This window comes from Vanrija pseudolonga, chromosome 7, assembly GCF_020906515.1.
Source record: "Vanrija pseudolonga chromosome 7, complete sequence".
Classification (NCBI taxonomy): Eukaryota; Fungi; Basidiomycota; class Tremellomycetes; order Trichosporonales; family Trichosporonaceae; genus Vanrija; species Vanrija pseudolonga.
In genome coordinates this window covers 1,020,053-1,039,990 of record NC_085855.1, presented here as the reverse complement: position 1 = coordinate 1,039,990, position 19,938 = coordinate 1,020,053, and the positions used below count along the sequence as shown (strand labels likewise).

General features: G+C 61.7%; 6 protein-coding genes and 1 non-coding gene across 7 annotated transcripts; 2 read left to right on the top strand and 5 right to left on the bottom strand.

Moving 5' to 3' along the window:
- Positions 1-922: 922 nt before the first annotated feature.
- rhmA_1 (2-keto-3-deoxy-L-rhamnonate aldolase) lies at positions 923-3,149 on the bottom strand. Its single transcript, XM_062775819.1, has 3 exons — positions 2,051-3,149; positions 1,654-1,995; positions 923-1,492 (listed from the first exon to the last, which is right to left on the bottom strand). Exons 1-3 carry the CDS (start codon positions 2,803-2,805, stop codon positions 1,057-1,059), a joined length of 1,533 nt encoding a protein of 510 aa, XP_062631803.1. The 5' UTR covers positions 2,806-3,149; the 3' UTR covers positions 923-1,056.
- Positions 3,150-5,361: 2,212 nt separating this feature from the next.
- Positions 5,362-6,520, bottom strand: mpaDE_0 (Cytochrome P450 monooxygenase mpaDE; the record flags this gene model as incomplete). The annotated part of the gene is made up of 3 exons (XM_062775818.1): positions 6,247-6,520; positions 5,781-6,209; positions 5,362-5,742 (listed from the first exon to the last, which is right to left on the bottom strand). Exons 1-3 carry the CDS (start codon positions 6,466-6,468, stop codon positions 5,362-5,364), a joined length of 1,032 nt encoding a protein of 343 aa, XP_062631802.1. The 5' UTR covers positions 6,469-6,520.
- Positions 6,521-6,886: 366 nt separating this feature from the next.
- On the top strand, positions 6,887-6,969 carry LOC62_07G009261. The gene is given in 2 exon segments: positions 6,887-6,922; positions 6,934-6,969. It is a non-coding gene; the product is annotated as a tRNA-Met (tRNA).
- A 155-nt stretch (positions 6,970-7,124) lies between these two features.
- On the bottom strand, positions 7,125-9,546 carry plc1 (1-phosphatidylinositol 4,5-bisphosphate phosphodiesterase 1; the record flags this gene model as incomplete). The annotated part of the gene is made up of 4 exons (XM_062775817.1): positions 7,125-8,368; positions 8,421-8,820; positions 8,872-9,317; positions 9,411-9,546. 4 exons carry the CDS (start codon positions 9,544-9,546, stop codon positions 7,125-7,127), a joined length of 2,226 nt encoding a protein of 741 aa, XP_062631801.1.
- Positions 9,547-10,103: 557 nt separating this feature from the next.
- vid27 (Vacuolar import and degradation protein 27) lies at positions 10,104-13,005 on the bottom strand. Its single transcript, XM_062775816.1, has 9 exons — positions 12,868-13,005; positions 12,799-12,816; positions 12,656-12,746; positions 12,464-12,579; positions 12,216-12,412; positions 11,911-12,178; positions 11,145-11,874; positions 10,399-11,107; positions 10,104-10,352 (listed from the first exon to the last, which is right to left on the bottom strand). The coding sequence occupies exons 1-9, from the start codon at positions 12,884-12,886 to the stop codon at positions 10,257-10,259; spliced, it is 2,244 nt and encodes a 747-aa protein (XP_062631800.1). The 5' UTR covers positions 12,887-13,005; the 3' UTR covers positions 10,104-10,256.
- A 288-nt stretch (positions 13,006-13,293) lies between these two features.
- Rpt2 (26S proteasome regulatory subunit 4) lies at positions 13,294-16,116 on the top strand. The gene is made up of 11 exons (XM_062775815.1): positions 13,294-13,328; positions 13,376-13,432; positions 13,480-14,412; positions 14,462-14,516; positions 14,566-14,813; positions 14,860-14,876; positions 15,292-15,418; positions 15,515-15,547; positions 15,592-15,655; positions 15,694-15,866; positions 15,918-16,116. Exons 1-11 carry the CDS (start codon positions 13,326-13,328, stop codon positions 16,044-16,046), a joined length of 1,839 nt encoding a protein of 612 aa, XP_062631799.1. The 5' UTR covers positions 13,294-13,325; the 3' UTR covers positions 16,047-16,116.
- end4 (Endocytosis protein end4) lies at positions 16,112-19,884 on the bottom strand. The gene is made up of 7 exons (XM_062775814.1): positions 19,812-19,884; positions 19,605-19,768; positions 19,535-19,552; positions 19,274-19,416; positions 18,955-19,169; positions 17,673-18,918; positions 16,112-17,634 (listed from the first exon to the last, which is right to left on the bottom strand). Coding segments are annotated over exons 1-7 (3,243 nt in total). The 5' UTR covers positions 19,814-19,884; the 3' UTR covers positions 16,112-16,179.
- Between the last annotated feature and the right edge of the window lie 54 nt (positions 19,885-19,938).

Sequence of the window (19,938 nt, the reverse complement as noted above, 5' to 3'; positions counted from 1 at the left end):
CCAGCCTCCGCGTTTCTGGGACCCCTCAGCGCCCGCCCTGAGTGAACGAGGCGCAGAACGCGGCAGTCGACGACGTCGTTGCCATTCAGTGCCAACCGCGGGCCGCGGCTTTCGGCGTCCGAGTGTCGGCTGCCGGAAATGACGAGAGATGTGTGAGGTGGGCAACCAAATGGGGGCCCCAGGGTGCACGAGAGGCGGCGTCTTCAGACTTTTCGGGTGGGATTCAGTCGCTGTCTGGTGCGTGTTTGCGCGACGCGCAGTGCACATGTAGGAAGACGGCACAGGCATGTATCGACGGCCGTAGCGCTGGCGACGACGACGCGCACCATAAAATCACGCAGCGCAGTACGACGCAGCTGGCCGGCCGCCATCGACAACGCGACGCTGCTCGCGCAATCGGCGCCGAGACGGGCGCCACCACGCCAGGGGGCCCTTGGTGGAGCCGGCGGCATGGGCAAACGACAACGCCAGCGGGGCAGGCCCGCAAGCGACCACATATGCACAACGCACGGCGCTCCGCTTCGCACCGCACCGCGTCGACGACGAGGGCGGCATCGTCACCCCGCCCTGCGCGCCAGCCCGCCGTGCCGCACATTCCTCAGATCGATTGCCTGGTCCCCGCCCGCCACGGTAGCCGTCTTGATGCCGCTGCCGCCGGAGACGAGACGCTCTGCGATTGCCGAGGCGGCCTAGTGCACCCGGCTTGTGGGGATAATATCGCCTCGGCGATGCTGATACGTTGCTGTTCTCCGTTGGATGGCCGCAACTTGTTCGCTCCCACATGGGTAGACCACCGGCGGCACTAGCACCATTGACGGGCGGCTGTACGCGGCAAATGGTGGCAGTCGAACACAACACATGGGCACTGAAAGGCCTCGGCCGTTCGGTCCGGCGTCGCTTGAGCTCGCTCGACGCGTCACACTTGTGTTTACTGCTGAAGGCTGCATATCGCCCAAACTACTACTATTCTGTACAACGAAGGAGACTCCAGGAACCGATGCAGGGGTGATGTGGATGCCAAATATAATGATGTCAAGGTCGCTCGGGACACAGGGACTACAGAGGGTTCATGCTGAGCAGGGGGCTGGCTCCCAAGGGGTTCATGGTGCCGCTGCTGGGGACAGCGCGCTGGCTCAACAGCTTTGGTTTTTGTGTTTGGTTGGGAGACGCGCCGCCAGTGATCAGAGACGGGTCGATCGAAACGGCGGGCATGTTCCATGGGGACGGCATGCCGAGCTCCACCCCACGGAGCATGGTCACGTAGACCTCCATGCCAGACTGCAGGATGCTCGTGTCCCGTCCCGCGAGCGCGCAGCGCACACAGGGGAACTCTGACCTCAACCGAGAGATGAGGTCGGGACGGACGCATGCCTTGCCACTCAGTCCGACGTACACTGGGTGCGAAGCAGTCGAAGCTTTTGTTGCGGCGCGGCAGATGCGCGCAAGCGAGTCGTAGACCCGCGGGTCGTCGTACTGGCCCGAGCAACCAAGGCTGTGTCGTGTGTCAGCAGTGATACCATAGGGGGGACAATGACCGAGCGAGCGCACGAGCACAATGCTGCAGCAGCACGTGTGGCACAATACCCGCGGATCGTAGAGGTAGGTACCCGCGGATCTCGGTGCGCTCGGGGTCGCCAGTACAAGAAAACTCACTCGGTGCTCAAGCCAGAGACATTGATGAAGACCATGTCGACGCCAGGGATAGCGGCAATGGCCTCGCAGTTGTTGACACCCTGAACAGAGTCGATGACAGGGACAGCGAGGACAGCCTCGTTTGCGACCTGCTGCGCCTTTGCAATGTGTGTGCTCTGCGCCTTGCGAGGCTGCTTGAGGGTCGGTGGTCGCTGGCCAACAGGGTAGTACTTTGTACTCCTGACAATGTCGGCAGCCTCGTCGGCCGTGTTGGCACGGATCATGATGCCCTGGGCACCGTTGTCGAGGACGCGCGAGATGATGTCGGGCTGGACGGCGGGGAGGACACAGATGGGCGTGATGCTGGCGACAAGGTTAGCCAAGCTGATCAACAGATGCAGGACAGCACGCTACTCACCCAAGGTTCAATGCCGTGTAGAACACCTCTGAGGCCATCTGGAAGTTTGGCTTGTTGGTGCCAAAGTCGACGTGAAGCGAGTGGTACCCCGCGTCCTTGGCCGTCTTGACCATCTGCGGGGTAATGGCGAGCTCGAGGCCAAAGCTGAGCCCGAGGGCTCCCGACGCCATGACGTCCTTGAGGTTGTTGGAAATGGACGGAGCTGCGACGGCAGCCGCGGCCAGGAAGAGCTCGTGGTTGATGAGCGTGGCGGGCGGTGTGAGGGGGACGGGCGACGGCGCTGACGACTGCCATGATGTCGAGGGGCCGAGGGTCGGCGTTGGTGACGAGGCCACCACACCAGGGGCAGTAGACGCTGAGCGGCCACCGAGAAGCTCGAGAACGGCATCGCTCCACGACTGCGTGGGTGCGGACGCGCTGGCGGCCGAGATGGACTCGCTCGAGCTGCTCGCGTCGTCGACAACCGAGCCGGCCGAGCTGGAGGAAGCACGCTTCTTTGCCTGGTGCTGGTGCGCCGAGAGGACGTCCTCGTCCTCGTTGCCGAGCTCGAGAATGTCGTCCAGGGATCGCTTGAGGCCGCCACCGTAGCCGCCGCTGCCCTTGACCATCACGGGGCTGTCGGCGGCATTCGAGGCGGCACTTGGCGTCTTGGCGCGCTCCATGCCCGCAAAGTCAAGGTATGACGCGATGCTGTTGGTCCGCTCGTCTGCGAGCGCTGTAAATGGGAGGAATGGGGAAGACGCAAATGCAGACATCCGAGGTTGAGGCTGTTGGGTTAAATGCGTCGGGGTGTCGTGTCGCGCGCGGTGAGGTGGTGGCAGCTGGAAAGTTGCGCGGGGGCCGGTTACGCGGGGTAGGGACTGGGCCAGGCTTAGTGCTGTAATTACGTCGGTCTAAAAAGTTGGTTGGGCAACGGATGATGCGCTCGTCGGCGTTGGCAGCACGGGGGTGGCAAGCGCGTGTCAGAGACGGGAAGGAGATGGTGCTAATCGCTCGTCACTAGGGTGCTGATGGGTGGCGAGTGGGTCGAGCAACAAGAACAAGAAGTGGTACTGGTGTGTGAGGCTCGACGTTTGCCGTGGCGGTCAGTCGGTCGGTCGGTCGTGGTGGTGGTGATAAACCACCAGGGAGGCGTCGTGTTTTATTTATCAACGGGAAACGTCTGTGTTTCCTGCACCCCTTCCTGTTCAGGGGAGACCCCGACCGTCGGGGTACGTCGTCGACAATGACCAGTGGTCGTGCTCCCTTCTCTCGTCGTCCCCAACGGCCGGCCGCGTCTCGGCGCATGCCTGGCAGCAGTCGTGCATCATGAGTTGCGTTGGAATACCTGGCCCCCTTGCTCCCCCCCACAGATCTAGGTCTGGCAGGCAGCAGGTGCCTTTTCTTGGCTTCTCACCTGCGGCTGCAGCGCGCGCGCGCAGGCAGCGCAGCGCAGCGACGCCAAAGCCGAGGTTAGGACTGCTTCTTGACCGCAAGGGCCGCGGAGATACGGACTGGATGTGATTTGGTGCAAGTGCCGCGCGCGCGTGTGCGCCGAGCCACCCACAGCCGCGCGACAAGACACGGGGGCGGGGGCGGGCGGCGGCGACCTGACGCCTGCCTGCCTGGCCCCATGGTGCTGCCGCGCGCGTCCCCGCCCGCCCCCGCACCGCACACGGTACCGAGGTTGTGAGGAGCAAGGCAGCCAAGGGGCGGGCAGCAGAGGCAGAGGGGTCAGGTTCGGGCCGCAAACGAGTGTGGTGGGGGAGTCGGGGATAGCCGTGTGCGGTATGCTGGGCAGACAGGCAGGTGGGTTCAAGCGAGATGGGATATTTGGTTGGTTTGGCGGCCGCCGGGAGTGTAAGCAGGGTGGTGTCGAGTGGGTGAGGGCTCACCGTGGCGCCGTGCACCAGTCAATGACATAATCCCAGCCATTTCCCGCGGATTAAACACCGCCTGGACTGGAGAAGTCATTCGTGCCTGGGGCAATGGCAACCAAAAAACTCGGCAGAGACGAGGTGATGGCCATCCAACCCTTTGTGACATGTCTCAAATCCCTTCAACGCCGACGATTCCCTTCAAGTAAAAGCAAAAGGCATCGCGCCCATTTCCAACCCCATCTAATCAAGGAAACGGCGCAGTGGTGGGCAGGGGTGCAGGGGTACCTAATGTGCGTCTGCTGCGAGTATGTGCGTCGCGCATGCGTCTCCGTAGAAGTGGACGGACGGCGTGGACTGGCCACTTGGCCAGCGGGCATCTAGCCGCTTGTCTCGAGCAGTGACGCAGTAGGAGACGTGGAGTAGACCGAGGCTCGGGCCACTGTATGCCCGCACCATCAGCCAGGCTGTATACACACTGCGGCATACTGTGCACTAGCGCGTTTCTTGTCCTCCGCACCCCACCGACGCGTCCATCCGCACACATCTACGCGTCCAAGTCCGACAGATCCATCTCCCCGTCTCCCCAACACACACGGCGACTGCAATGTCATGCTTTTCTGCATATCTAGAGCCGGTCTAGTTGCCGTGCATGCGTGCGTAGGAACGCCCCGTCGTTGCTGCTGAGTCGGACCTCGGGGCGGTCCGAAAGGCAGGAAAAGGGCGAGTGGGTGCGAGGCGAGGCGAGATATGCTGCCGCCAGTATTGGCGGCGTCGCCTCAAGCGAGGTTGAGAGTGGAGGCGGGGGCGGGGAGGGCGGTGGGGGAGGGGAGGCGGCAGTGGCACTCGCAGGCGGGGCAGGGGACCTGGCAGGCAGGGCAAGGCCGAGGCGACAACACCAGCTTACCCCACGGCCCTTGACAAAGCAGCCACGAAACCCCAACCTTGATCAGTGATCCTCGATGGGTTTGGCGGCTTTGCTGTGGTGCACGAGCAGAGCAGCCAAGCCTTGAAAGGCCGGGGCACGCCCTCCCCACATCTTGGCGCGCCGCAGCCCGTCATGCACGATCACGATGCTGCCGAGACGGCACGAGCTCTCTCGGATGATGACGCGACGGCATCTGACGGCTCGGCTTGGCGCGAGCGAGACATGTCCGACGCCGCAGCAGCAGCAGCATACGCAGGCCGCACGCCGCACGGTACGAGGCACGCCCATTGTCCTGAGTATTGGCCCGAGCCTCGTCGTCGCCGAACGGCATGAATAAGCTGTGGCAGTGGCTTGTGGTGCCCGCCGGCTTCGGGCCGGTACGGGGGCTCTGCTCTGGGGCTCCTGTGTCCGGAGTGGCCGTGTGTTGTCTGGGCGTGCGTGCGTGCATCGACGTCTAGCCCATCTACTGTATCTCGGTATGCCATCCCCCACCCATCGCCATGCCGGCCCCACCCCACCCCACCCCCCTACACATGTCGCCGCGCAGCCTCGACGGCCTCCTTCCACCCGCGCGCACGCCAGCCACTGGCGTCCGCGACCTCCCACCCAGTGCCCACAGCAGCGTCCAGCACGGCCTCCCACTCGCGGTCGTGCGAGAGAAAGACACACACGTCGTGCTCTTCCTCCATGCGCGCGACCGCCGCCATGGTCGCGTACGCCGTCTCCAGGTCGGCATGCAGCGTTGCTGGCGCGTCGCCGTCGGGCGGGGTGAACACCCCGACAGTGTGCACTGGCGCTGTGCCTCGGCAGCACGAGTACAGCGCGCGCATGTGCGCTGCGTCCCCGCCGAGGAGGAGCCAGCTGTCGGCGCTTGTGCGTACCAGCGCGGCGAGGTGGCCTGGCGTGTGCTAGTGCTGTCAGCTGAGCCCAACCCACACCGACCTACCCCCTCGGCACTTAGCACCCAGAACGACCCGTCGCCGAAGTAATCGACGCCTCTGAACGCGCCGATATCCACCACGTCCGCGGGGTCGACCTCGCGCGCGCGCGCTGGCAGATCGGCGTCGTTGACGTGTGAACAGGCGTTGTGCGGGAAGCCAGGCAGCCTGTCCGCCTTCACCCCGGGGCCGAGGAGCACGCCCACACTGGCGGGGAACAGGCCAATGTCGCCCACGTGGTCGAAGTGCGCGTGGCTCAGCACGACGGCCTCGACGCTGGCCGGCTGCACGCCATGCGCCTCGAGCACGGCGGGGAGTGGGGCGCGCGGCGGCGTGACCTGCACCCAGGAGCCGAACTCGCGCCGTAGAGCGGGCGCGTAGTCGTCCAGATCGGCCTTGACGCCGAGGTCGTAGAGAATGCGCCGCCCGGAAGGATGCTACAGTGTCAGCTGGTTCGCTACGCCGCGCACCAACCTCGACGAGGAACGTGAACACTGGTATTCTCGTCGGCTGCGCCCCGCCGCCCGACAGGAAGATGCCCAGCGGCTGCGTCAGGCTGCCTGCGCGAATCGCGCGCACGGTGCAGGCGGTGCTCGGGGAGGGCAGGGGCATGAAGCGGACGCTTGAGGTTGGGGGGCGGCAGAGTGCACCGAGGGCGTAGGCGCTGGCCATGGCGTCGGTGATGGTGGTGGCCATTTGCAGCCTAGCCAGGTATGCACTGCAGCGCTGTGGGCGAGTGACAGAAATGTGTGAGATGGGGCAAAGCAGGCCGAACGAGTCAGTTGTGTGCCGGTCGGCTCGAGTCAGACATGCCGAGTCGTGCCGACTGCCGGCCAGCCGGGTGTGGCGGACACACTGGGTGATAACGATAGCCGGTGCCCATCTGTGTGTGAGACACACCGCCGATCGACCATCACACTGATCGACATGTGGCACTCGTGTCTCACCTCGTTCAACATTGCAAGTACACTGTTTTCAACAGCGTGCACGAGTCGGCATGGCCGGCACATCGTTCGTTCGCTGCAGCACCTGTACCCACCCTGCGGTGCGAGCGCGCGACCCTCAAAGCTCGCGCCTGCGCTCGCTCCCGGAAGCAAATCCCCGCCTCATCACCATCGCTATGGCTTAGTGGAAAAGCGCCAGGCTCATACTCTGTGTGACACCTGGAGATCCCTGGATCGAGACCAGGTGGCGATACGTAGGACGAGGGCGAGGAGCCTTTCCTTTTGTTGAGGTAGGGGATGTGATTGGCGAGGGAAGGTGACATCGACGCAGGAGGTTGCCTTCCTTCGTCACCCCCGTCCCCCTCCCGATAAATGCTTACATACACAAATTCCTACGCACACGCGTGCTCATGCACCCGGCGCAATCCCTAAAACCTCAACGTCGATCCGAACGAAGAGTGTGGAGAACAAAAACCTTGACCGTGTCTGGTCGTCGAGAGGGAGGTAGCGGTACCCCCTCGGCGCGTCGTGCACGCTGCGCATCCATTGGGCAACGATCCCGCTTTGACCCTTGGACTTGATCTCGAGGTGAAGGAAAGTAAAGGCCAGGTGGGAAGGCTTGGCGTCAAACTCGAAGGGGAGCACGTCGTCCCATCTGCGGCTGAGCGACTTGCCCGCTGCGATCCGAGTCTTGGCCGATGACTCGCCGAGCGTTGCCTCGACGTACAGGTCAGCCGCGGGCGGTAGGCGCTGCGCTGAGATCAGGCGCACGGACAGCCGGTATCGTTGCGTTTGTTCTGGGTGCTTGTGCCGCAGCGCTTGCGGCTTGAGCACGTAACCGAGAGGCGAGTGGAACATGGCATGGTTGACCAGCGAGCCCCAGTCGAGCGTCTGGTAGTTGATGGCCACGAGCTGGGCCCCTGCTGCCCAGTATGGCTGAGGGTCGAAATTGGACGAGCCCAGTCGCACACCCTTGGGGTATACCCGGACCAGATGGGTAAAGTTGTGTTTGATCCAGTCTGCCTCGGAGCCCTCCTTCAGGATGCGGTTGGCTGTGCGTTCCGACACGGAGAAGATGTGATGCGAGTCGTATGTGACGAGCTTTGTGAAGCCTGCGTAGCGCACGCCAGTGGTGTAGACTGGGAGGGTCGCGAGGTGCTTGGACACGGGTGCGACGGCCTTGGGAGCCTTCTCGGACGGTGACGAACTGATGGACAGCCTGCGGGCGATGCGGCGGCTGAGCGATGATGAGTGCGACGATGATTCGGACTCGGTAGTCGAGTCGGTCGAGTCGCGTGATGTGCTGGGCGGAGAGACGCTCAGGTGTGTCGACGTGCGAGGAACAGCTGGAGGCTTTGGCGCCTTGGCCTTGATGAGGATACGCCCCTTGAGGTCCTCTGGGCTGGGAATGCCCTCAATCTCAGGCACAATGTCCTTGACGAGCAGGTCGCCAAACACGTCGATGATGATGGCCGCGAGCTTGTCCTGATTCGCCACGTCGCAGCGAACCTCGAGCGAGATGATGATGGGGTATGGCGACGACACGAACGCGTACTTCTTGATCGCGACGCACACGTCGCGTACGGGAACACTCGACGTGAGCGTCTTGCCATGGTACACAACGGGGCCAGTGTCGCCGTTGTGAATATCAACTGGGGCAATGTCAGCAAAGGCCTCCGGTGACTGCCCATACCCGCTACTCACTCTCGACGCAGCGGCAGCCAGCCAGCAGCACGCGGACGTAACCCTCAACCGTACTCGCTCCCCGCCACTGCTCGGCAACGAGATACGTGTTGTGGCTCGACGCGATAAAGTACTCTGGCAAGGGGCGGGTCATGTCCTGCACCTGCTTGGAGACGTTATCAGGCGAGGCGAGGAACGCGGCGAGGGACGTGGCGGTCCACGTGCCGTCGGCTCCAGCATATCGGTCAAAGACCTCGTTGACTCTCGCCGCGTCGAGGTTGTTCTCCTTCTGTACCGTGTGCAAGAACGAGCCGGCCTGGCCGCGGTTCAGTGGACCCCCAAGCACGCGGTACAGGTCGTCGAGCTCGGGGCGGATCTGCAGGTCCCGAACGAGCTGGTGCACGGCGGTGATGTCCAGTGGCTGGCGGCCGGCGTCAGCACAGGCCGCTGGTGCGCACGCGACCAAACTCACCTCGTATTTTGCCACGGTCTCGGCGTCAGTCGGGAGGCCTAGCTGCGCGCATATCCTCGCGGCTGTATTCTGGTCCAGCCGCGCCTGGTTCGCGGGCCACAGCTGGCGGATAAGCACCAGGTCGTGGTCCGACGCTGGAACTGCGGCGTGCTTCAATGACGCGGCTGAAGCCACCGAATGGGTGCTCTCGTCCGAGCCCGCTTTTCCTGGCGGCGGCGAGCTTCCAGCGCCCTCAGTGACGCCGGGCACGACGTGGTCACTCGCCGCGGCGACGAGCGAGCGCAGAGCCTTGACAAACGCCGCGTACACGTCGTCTGTGTGCGCGATAAAGTGCACCACCTTCCATTGTCCGCTCCGGACGTAGACGATCGTCAGCCAGCGGCGCGAGTCGTGCTGCTCGGTTGGTGACTGCCCGAGGCGCAGCTCGCGGATCGACTTGATCTCGACTGGGCGTGTGAGCAACCGTGTGATGTGCAGAGATCGGCAGTGTGTGCAGGCGAGCAAGCAAGGTCCGCGCTACCGGACACACTAGTGCTCACCCTTTCCGCCCTTCATACTGGGCCAGGTGATGGTCGTGGGCGAGAGCTGTACGATGACCGGCTTGATCTTCTTGCTGGACACCTTGAGCATGGGCACGCCGGCCGCGAGCAGCGGCGGCAGGGCCGGGGTCGCCATGGCGGGCGTGGGGGAGAGTGCCGCCGGCGCTCCGGTCGACATGGTCGGGGTGGTGGGTCTGCGCACTGGCGACTGCAGTTCAGAGCTTGTTATGGGCGGGTACGAGCCTGCGCGGAGCGGCGTGGGCGGCTGGGCGCGCGTCGCTGGCGTAGGCGTTAGGCTGGGCAGAGGCGAGACTGGCAACACTGGCACGCTTGGGCGCTGCGGCTGTTGTGGCGCAGAGCCGGAGCGAGATCGGCTGGGCAGTGCGATGGCGGCGGATGCGACACCGGACTCGTTGGCTGGAGGCAGAGGCGGTGCCGGCGTCTCCTGTCGCACCAGCTCGGGGCGCGATGCCCCGCCCGGAGGCGTGCCCGGGGCGACCATGGACGGCGGGGGGTCTGGTATTCTTGGAATTGTGGAGTATGTTGTGTGTGGGGGAAGATGGACGAGGTGCGAGTCAAACGTGTGTGTGTTGTGGGGGGCAGCCTCGTGACGCGTGTGGTTGCTTGGCGCAGTCACTGATAGCAAACCTAAACGTAACATCGCTAAAAACAGAGTGGAGGGGTCGCAACTCGTCGATAAAACACGATGCATGTCACTATCATGGTAGCAAGCTGCTTGGCAACCTACTGTACGCCTACTCTGCCTGCCCCAATCAAGCCTCATACGGCCCAAGTACATAAGTCGAGATTAAAAAACTATAAACCCTCGATCCAACAAACACTTCTCTAGTAGGGGCTGTGGACAATCGCACTATGAGAGTCCTTCAACTTGCGCACAGGCGTCGAAATGGCCGGCCGAGGTGCCAGTGATTCACGAGTAGGCTGAGTTGTTAGCACTAATCTCCCAAGCACCCACGACAGCACTCACCTTGGCCAGATCCTTCTTGTTTGCCATGAGCACGTTGTGCTCCAACGCGACAATCATGTTCTTGTCGGTACCGTACTTGAAGTTGTCCGCCACGACGCGCGAGTCGTACTTCTTGATCTGGTAGTCGTCCGTACGGCCCTGCTTGAGGCGTCTAAAGTTCCAGATGATGACATACTTGCCCGTCGACGTGACAATCGTCTTCTCAGCCTCGGAGACACCAGTGTTGAAGCGCGCAGGGGTGAACGATACCGGGTCTTCCATGTAGGCCAGGTGCTCGGGCTTGAGCTGCAAACGACGAGGGATAGGCTTGCTGTCCGCCGGGAAGCTTCGGTCAAAGCCATACGAGCCCTTGTAGCGTCCATCGCCGATAAGAGTGTCGATGAGGAGGAGGTACGTCTTGCAGGTAGCAACAAGCCATCTTCCATCGGCAGACACGTCAACACCGATGATGGGGTCACCAAGAGCTGGTAAGGCAGTCTTGGCGTTCTTGCCAATGGTGTCAAACAGACGAATGTCACCCTTGTTGCTCGCCACAGCAAGCTTGCCCGACTCGGTGGTGACAGCCGCCGAGAAGTCGTTTTTGCTAGCGTACTGCTTGAACTGGCTCTCGACAAGCTTGTTGCCTTGCACACGCGGGTCGATACGGAAGATGCCGTTGTGCGAGTGACCAATGAGGGTCTGCTGGGGGTTCATCTGGGCATACTTGGAGCTGATGGTTAGTGATTGCTCAGGCACGCAATACTTACTCTGGAATAATGTTGTCGACATTGACAGTGTCCGAGACCTTCCACTCGTCGACAATCTTGCCATACTCAAGGTCCATACGGAAGACTGAGTTCTTGTTTCCGGGGTCAAGCATGAGCATGTCGGCGTCCTGGTTGTGGAGCAAGATCTTCTTGGGTGCAAAGCTCTTGCCGTCCATGTCCTTGACCCGGTCAATGGCTGTCCTGAACTTGACCTTGTCACGGTCGTGGGCAAACACGCCAATCATGTTGCCACGCTGGACAAAGGACATGTCGTTCTTGTAGCCGACAGCAAGCTGCTCGTTCTTGGAACCCTTGAAGAAGGCGTCATCCGAGTCGCTCGAGTACTCCTCGTCCGTCTCGCCGGCCTCAGAGTCCTGCTCGGGCTCCTCCTCTTCCTCCTCCTCCTCTGGCTCCTCCTCGGCATCCTCTGGCTCAGCCATCTCGACATCCTCGTCGTTGTAGGCGTCCTGAATGTAACGCTGCTCGACGGCCTGGGCCTTGGCGTAGCTGGTCTGGTTCTTGTTCTCCCACATGTAGATGGTGAACTTGTCCTTCCACTCGCCAAAGACCGACTCGTCAAAACGCAAGCACCACGTCATGCCAGGAAGACCCTCGGTCTCACGGAAGGTGAACATGAATGCGTGGTTGGCCATGTCGAAGCGGGGGTTCATGTCCGAGTCGATGGGAATCGAGATGAATGGGGTACCGTCCTTGCGGACAATGATCCAGGCTAGTTGTTAGCAGGTTACGAGGGCTTTGAACCCACTATCAAAAGCTCCGTTCGAAGCCAAATCGGCGTCGACATCCTTCTCCTGAATGACGAAGACGTCCGCCTCGGTGTCGAAGAGATAGAGCTCGCCCTTGGCGCTGTGCAGAACGGGAACGTCCTTGAAGGGGTCCTCATGCTCCGAAGGCTCCTCGGCTCCAGCCGCCTTCTCGATCACCGCCTGCGGGGCCTCAGTCTGCTCGGGCTCCTGGTACTTGAGAGCCTCGAGCTCGGCCTCCGAAGCGCCCTCATGAGAACGGTGGTACTTCTGAGCTGATCAGCATTGTCAGAATCGATTTACTCACCCTCTCGTAGATGCAGCGTAACAGAGTGAGCTCAAAGAGCTTGCTGGTAGGCGCGCCAACAGCCTTGTTGCAAACGAACTCCCACAGATCACCTTCGTCGCCGCTCAGATCACGCCACGAGAACGTGGACTCGCCGTCGACAGATCCGAAGCGGAAGTTTAGAGCCTGGTCGATCAGGAAGACGCGCTCATCGTCGGCTGAGAGGGGGAGTGTCAGCTAGGTGCCAGCGTGACACCAGGGCAACTCACTCTCGGCGTCCTCCTCGAGCAACTGCTCCTCGCCCTCCTCGTATGCACGGGTGACGACCAGCTGGTACTGGAACTCGACACCGGTGCGGCGGATGGTCGCGACGGCGTCCTTGAAGCTGTGGGAAATGTCAGTGCCAGGTCTGAACACGCGGGCCGAGGATTTCATCACTGGGCCGCAAAAGTGTCACGCACATGCACTCTCTGGAACCCTTAATGCTGTCGGGGCGAACAAGGTAGAGCTGACCCGCAGGAATCTGGATGAGCTCGGGGTTGGCAGTGTTGCCTGTAGAGGGTCAGTGATGGCGATGGCGACGCGACCGGGGAGGTCTACATACCCCACATCTGCCCAAAGACTGCGCGGTTGGCGTCAACAAAATTCACGACGAGGGAAGGCCAATACTTACGGGACTTGAGGACAAACATGATGGGTTTTGCCTCTGAATCGACTGTTGCTGTAACTGTGAGAAGCGCCTTGTTAAAGAGGGACAGTGATGTGTGGGGTCGAGTTGGACGATGTTGCGACGGCAAAAAGAGTCGGAGCGTGTCGAGGGTGGATCAAGTGGGGTGTGTGTGTGCTCGCTCGCTCCAGTGGTCGTCACTCACAGAGGCGGTGGCAAAAGCAACAACAACCGCGACTGGGACTGGGTGCGGGGCAGGGAAGATGTGGAGAGACATTTTGATTCCGTCAATAATGACGTGGACTAGAATCACCTTTGGCCACTATCACGTCCCATCAATGACGCCTGCCTGCTTGCAACGCGCGTTGTCGCCTCGTCGGGCGGGTGGGTGGATGGATGAGCAACCACACAAGTCGACCAGCTTCCATCAACCTACTCTCTACCAACACTCTACAACAACAACCATGGTGCGTGTTCAAGACTTGCAGGTAGACTCCAAGCTAACATCCCATAGGGTAACACCCCATCCAGCGGCAAGGGCCAGGGCCAGGGAGGCAAGGATGACAAGAAGGTGAGTCGCCTTCCTCGAGCTAGGAGACCAGAACTGACAATGCCCAGAAGCAGGCGCCAAAGTGGGAGCCTCCTGTTCCCACTCGTGTCGGCAAGAAGAAGAGGCGTGGACCGGACGCGGCTACTCGCCTGCCAGCCGTCTACCCAACGACGCGCTGCAAGCTCAAGATGCTCAAGATGGAGCGCATCAAGGACTACCTGTTGATGGAGGAAGAGTTTGTCGCCAGCCAGGCGACCAGCGCCGGCGAGGACCGCACAGCAGCCGACAGGACGCGCGTTGACGAGCTTCGCGGCGCCCCCATGGGTGTTGGTTCTCTCGAAGAAATTATCGACGACGACCACGCTATTGTGTCGAGCGGCAACGGACCCGAGTACTATGTCGGCATCATGTCGTTTGTCGACAAGGACCTTCTCGAGCCTGGATGCTCTGTTCTTCTCCACCACAAGACACACGCCATTGTCGGTGTGCTTGCGGACGACGCGGACCCCATGGTCTCGGTCATGAAGCTCGACAAGGCGCCCACCGAGTCGTATGCCGACATTGGTGGTCTCGAGTCGCAGATTCAGGAGATCAAGGAGTCGGTCGAGCTGCCCCTCACCCACCCAGAACTGTACGAGGAGATGGGTATCCGCCCTCCCAAGGGTGTCATTCTCTACGGTGTCCCCGGTACCGGCAAGACACTGCTCGCCAAGGCTGTTGCCAACCAGACTTCGGCGACCTTCCTTCGTATCGTTGGCTCGGAGCTCATCCAGAAGTACCTTGGTGACGGTCCCAAGCTTGTCCGTGAACTTTTCCGTGTCGCCGAGGAGCACGCTCCTAGTATCGTCTTCATTGACGAAATCGACGCTGTCGGTACGAAGCGTTACGACTCGACGTCGGGCGGTGAGCGTGAGATTCAGCGAACCATGCTTGAGCTCCTCAACCAGCTCGACGGTTTCGACGAGCGTGGTGATGTCAAGGTCATCATGGCGACCAACCGCGTGAGTAGGGTGTGGCGAGGTTTTGGACCTTGACACTGACAAAACTCAGATCGAGTCTCTCGACCCCGCCCTCATCCGTCCCGGTCGTATTGACCGTAAGATTGGTGCGTGTGCTCGTGTCTCTCCATATCGTTGCCGCTAACACTTCTCCAGAGTTCCCTCTCCCCGACACCAAGACCAAGCGTCACATCTTCAAGCTGCACACGTCACGCATGTCGCTCGCCGACGACGTCGACCTCGAGGAGCTGGTCATGACCAAGGATGACCTGTCCGGTGCCGACATCAAGGCGGTGTGCACGGAGGCTGGTCTTCTGGCACTCCGTGAGCGCCGTATGCGCGTCACCAAGGCCGATTTCACGACTGCGCGCGAGAAGGTGCTGTACAGGAAGGACGAGAACACTGTGAGTTGGCTTGAAACGCGAGTACCGCCGAAAGCTGACCCTTCAGCCTGCCGGATTGTATCTGTAAGGAGTGGAATAGAGATGATGAGGCGACGATACGCATGCATGGAGTCTGTAGTCATTGTTGCAGTGTAGACCGACTGGTTGTTGCTCGCGCGAGCGTGGTTGTCTACTGGGAACGGTCATGTCAGCACCCCACGGGGAAGCCACGTTGACGACTGCCCGAGTAGGCTGCCTAGGTAGGCGGTGGCGCGACTCGCCGGCCGGCACGAGTCTCCTCAGCTCATTTCACCATCTCGCCATTGTCCATCTCGCCACTAGACACACAACGGCAACATGTTCGCACGGAACAATACGCGGGCGCAGACGTCGACCGCGGTCGCGAGGTGGGTGGCAACGAGCGCCGCGCAGCGGTGCAGCACGGCGCAGCACGGCGCAGCGCGACCCACGTCGTCGTCCCACCCACTCACACCCCCAGGCTCATGCGCGAGTACCGCGACCTCACGGCCGACCCGATCAACGACATGCTCACCGCCGGCCCGGTGTCAGAGGACAACATGCTTGAGTGGGAGGCGTTGATCCAAGGGCCAGAGGGGACGCCTTATGTGAGTTGTTGTGGGTCCGAGGTGCTCGCGGCGAGCTGGTCACGAGCTCGACCAAGCTCGCCCCTCCCCTTTGGTGACGCCGCTAACACACGCCAGGAAGGAGGCATCTTCGCCGCCAAGCTCGTCTTCGTGAGCCCCTTGCTTGCTACGCCGCCGTGCTCACCCCGCCCCAGCCGTCAGACTACCCGCTCAACCCGTTCAAGATGGTGTTTGACCCGCCACTCCTGCACCCGAACAGTGCGTCCGCGCTCCCCTCATCGCCGCTCACACCGCAGTCTACCCCAACGGCACAGTGTGCATCTCCATCCTCCACCCGCCCGGCGACGACCCCCTGCGGTACGAGAGCGCGTCGGAGCGCTGGTCGCCCGTCCAGGGCGTGCGGTCGGTGCTGCTTTCCGTGCTCAGCATGCTTGCCGAGCCTAATATCGAGTCGGGCGCCGACGTCGAGGTGAGTTCGAGTTGCACAAGCCTGGGATCAGCTCGCTCACGCTCGACCCAGTGCTGCAAGCTCTACCGTGACAACCGGGCAGAGTTTGAGCGCCAGGTCCGCGCACAGGTACGCGGCCTGCTTGGCATCGAGGAGGAAGAGGCGGCCGGTGCGTCGGCGTCGGCGCCGTCGGCAGCATGAGATCTACGTCGTTTGGTTTGTTGTACTCCCACCCACTGCACATGTACATGATGGCACTGGAACGACACAACTCGTTAACATTCGGAGGGTATCTAGACAACTATCAACTTCTGTAATCTCCCCAGCACAACCCCTAGATGTCCGACTCTTGGTGGTAGCCTGCACGGCGCATCTCGCCCAACCGCCTGCGAGCAGCACCCAGGTCCTTCTCCAGCTTGAGAATCTCGACCTGCTGCTCCATCTCGCGCACCTTGAACTCGTGCGTCGCCATCGACTTGTAGTCGACGTCGTCCTCCTCCGTCTTCTGGTTCGAGATAATCTTGACCTGCCTGACGAGCGCCTTGCACGCGTCCGTCACCGCCTTGGCAGCCACCTCCAAGCGCTGCTGCGTCTTGGACATGAGCGAGGCCTTGACACGCGACGCCGCGACGAGCTGCGCCGTCGCAGCAGACACCTCGTTGGAAGCAACAATGAGCTGCTCGAGCGAGTGCGTGCCGTTGATGACACCGTCGGCGCTCTCAATTAGCAACTTGGTAGCGTACGCCACAGCCTTGGCGGCGGAAATGAGACCCTCGGTCCAGCGGTGGTGGCGCTTGTAGAAGGCCTGGGTGGATCCACCGCCCTTGCCCTCGCGCACAATCTCCTCCTGGCTCTCCGTGGCGGCCTGGATGAGGCGTCCAATGGCATTGGTGATGGCCAATGCGGCCTCGAGAATGGTGTCGTGCACCTTGACGTCGATGGCACTGAAGCGGTCGTCCTTGGGTCGGCTCATCAGCGACTGGAGACGGCGAGTAGCGTCCTCAATAGCACGGGCAGCCGAGTCCATCTCGTTGGCAACCAGGTCGCCGAGGTCGCCGTTGGCGTTGAACTTGGTCTTGGTCTTGGGCATGACCGTCTCGATCGTCTCGGAGAGCTTGGCGAGCGCATTGCGAGTCTCGGCATTGTTGCGCAGGGCAATCTCGTCCTTGTTGCCGCTGGCCGTAAGCTTGTACGACTGGAGGTTGAGGAAAAAGCGCTGTCCAACGTCACCCGACGTCTTGGCGAAGCGGACAATCTTGTCGGCCGCGTCGTCAGTGTCCGTGAGACGGGTAATACCCTTGGAAGCGAGGAGGGTCTCGGAGAGCGACTGGGCGAGCTCGTTGGCGGTGCGAATAACGTCCACGTAGCTGCCACCCGACTTGCGGCCGAGGTAAAGGTTGAACGTGGTCGCAAACTCGGTCGCGTTCGACATGCTCTTCTCGATAAGAGACTGGGTGTATGCTGGGGTGGCAGTGTTGTTTCCGCTGGACGATGGCGCCTCGAGCTCGTAGATCGCATCGTCGACCTTTTGGACACAAGCCTGGAGAATCGAGTCGATGATGGCGTTGAGCTCCTTGCGGTGGTCGAGGATAAGGGTGTCGAGCTGGGCATTGAACGTGCTGTCGGCCTCCTTGGCGACCTGGCCGTGCTCGGCAGACTCCTTGACCATGAGGTCCATGGCCTCCTGCATGACGTCGAGCTCCTGCTGCAATTCCTCCTTGCTGCGCGCGAGCTCGCCATCCTTCTCATCGACCTTGGACAGGAGCTCGTCAATTTGGAGCTGCTTTGACTGAAATGGGTTAGCTCGCCACTGCCTATTGCACCCACCCTGAGCGAGTCCTCGAGCTCGGTGAGCTGGCGGTTGTACTTGCTCATGACGTGCGACACCTCGCTGCTCTTGTTGCGCGAGGCATCCTCGGCACGCTCGTTGGCAAAGCTGAGATCGCGCTTGACGCGGTCAATCTCCTCCTTGTGGCTCGATTTGACGCGGTCCAGGTCGTAGCGAGCACGGTCACGCTCGCGGATCATGTCGGCAAGCTCGAGGTTCTTGGTCTTGACGTCGCGCTCCATGCGCTCCATCTTGTCAATCGCCTCCTGCGCCGAGCCGGCCTTGAGCTGGAAGCCCTTGGACTTGTTGAGCAGGTCGAGGTGCTCGGTACGGAGATGCGAGTAGAGCTTGGCGAGGGCCTCGTACTTGTTCTTCCAGACCTCGATTTGCTTCTGCAGCTGGGCAATAAGCTCGTCCTTGCCATTCAACTGAGCGCCGACGTTGGCGCCAATCACGGCGAGCTCGTTCTCCAGCGACTTGACACGGCGGTCGTACTGCTCCAGCAGCATCTGGTCACGCTCGAACTGGCCGCGCATGGCAAGGATCTCCTGCTCCATCTGCTGAGTCTGGCCCTGGTTGGCCTGCTGCCACTGCTGGTTCATCTGCTCGCGCAACAGTGCCTCCTGGGCTTGGCGTTGGCGTTCCTCCTGCTGGCGCAGCAGCTCGGCATGCTCGGATTCTTGGCGGGCCTTCTCCTCCTGCTGGCGGCGCTCCTCAGCCTCACGCTGGGACACGAGAGCCTTCTGCTTGCGCTCATACTCCTCGAGCATGCGGCGCTGCTCTTCAATCTCGCCCTGGGTAGCAGACGGCGAGTCGGAGCGAGGAGGCGGGGTTGCCTTCTTGACTGGTGCTGCCGAGGCCCTAGGTCGTTCAGGCAGGTCGGGTGCGTCTCCACCGCTGTCGAGCAGATTGGGAGGCTCCTGTCCAAGCTTTGGCACGTTGATTAGGCCGGTGAGGTACTTGAGGTTTGAGCACTCGTAGTAGAAGCGGCGAAGGTTGTAGTGTTGAGTGTTGTAGCGCTCGCGCAGGGGGAGGAGGACGTCCATGGCGTCACCGGTGCGACGGTGCATGGCGCGGAGCATCGACGTGATAAACTTGTAGATGCCAAACGACTCCTTGACGAGGGGAACGAGAGCGGAGATACGGCACTCGTTGTTGTTGGCGCCGCGGAAGTGGGAGAAGATGAGCTTCTGGAACGAGTCGATCTGGTCCTGCAAAGCCATGAGGTCGGAGATGGTCTCGTAGCTTGTCGTCAGCAAACTGGGCGCCGACAACACTTACCCCTCGTTCGGGTCGTCAATGTTCTTGAGCGAAATGTACTCCTCATACTCGAACAGGCCGTTGAACTCGGGGTGGTGGCGGTGGAAGCGGAGCTTGGCGAGCAGGAAGGCAGTGTAGGCACGGATGAGCGAGCCGTAGCCCTTGGCTCCGTCGCCGCCGACGGTACGTCCGCATGTCTCGAGCCATCCAGTCTGGGCGAGGGCTTCCTTGAGGGTCTGGCGGGGTCAGCGACAACACCAGTGACAACATCGGCATGGGGCGCGCTCGTGCATCTTCTTCCAGCCTGACAACACGCCCACCACGCCGCCGCTCAACTCACAACCGGGTGACCCTCCTGGAGGAGCTTGTGGACCAGGATCAATGCCTTGAAGGTCTGCACCTCGTCGGCGAGGATGGGCTGCGTGCGCAGGCCGTTCCACACCGACAAGGACGAGTGGTAGTCCCAGGTGTAGACGATGCACTCTGTGGGGAGTCAGTGCTGCGGGCTGCGACATCGGCTTCGGCTTCGCGCTGGCAGAGAAAGCGCCAGAGCCCGCTGCCGCCGGCACAGCCGGGGCGGTGCAAACCGATGGATACGTACTGCGGACATGCTTCTGCTCTGTGTACTGTCAGCGCCGCCGCCGCCGCCGCCGCCACTAGCCTAAACCCACTTGGCGCCGTCTCCTCTGGACTTGTTGCCTTCTTGATGTTGTTGATGAGCTCGGTCTCGGTCTTGTCCTTGTCGACTGGGCGAGTCGGCTGGTGGGTCGGCCCGCGCGACTGGTACGGGGTATCGTCATAGTCGGGGCCGTTGTTGAAGCGGCCCATCCTGGACCTGTGGGGTTAGTCATTGTGGTTGTCAATGGGGTTAGGCTTACATGATGGGATGCTTGAGGGGAGTGTGTCAGAGAGGAAGAGAGGTGATGGGGTCGCTTGGTCGTCGTTGATGATGATGATGGATGCGCCGGCGTGTCCGGCGGTGCCGCGTGCGAGTTGGCTGCGTGG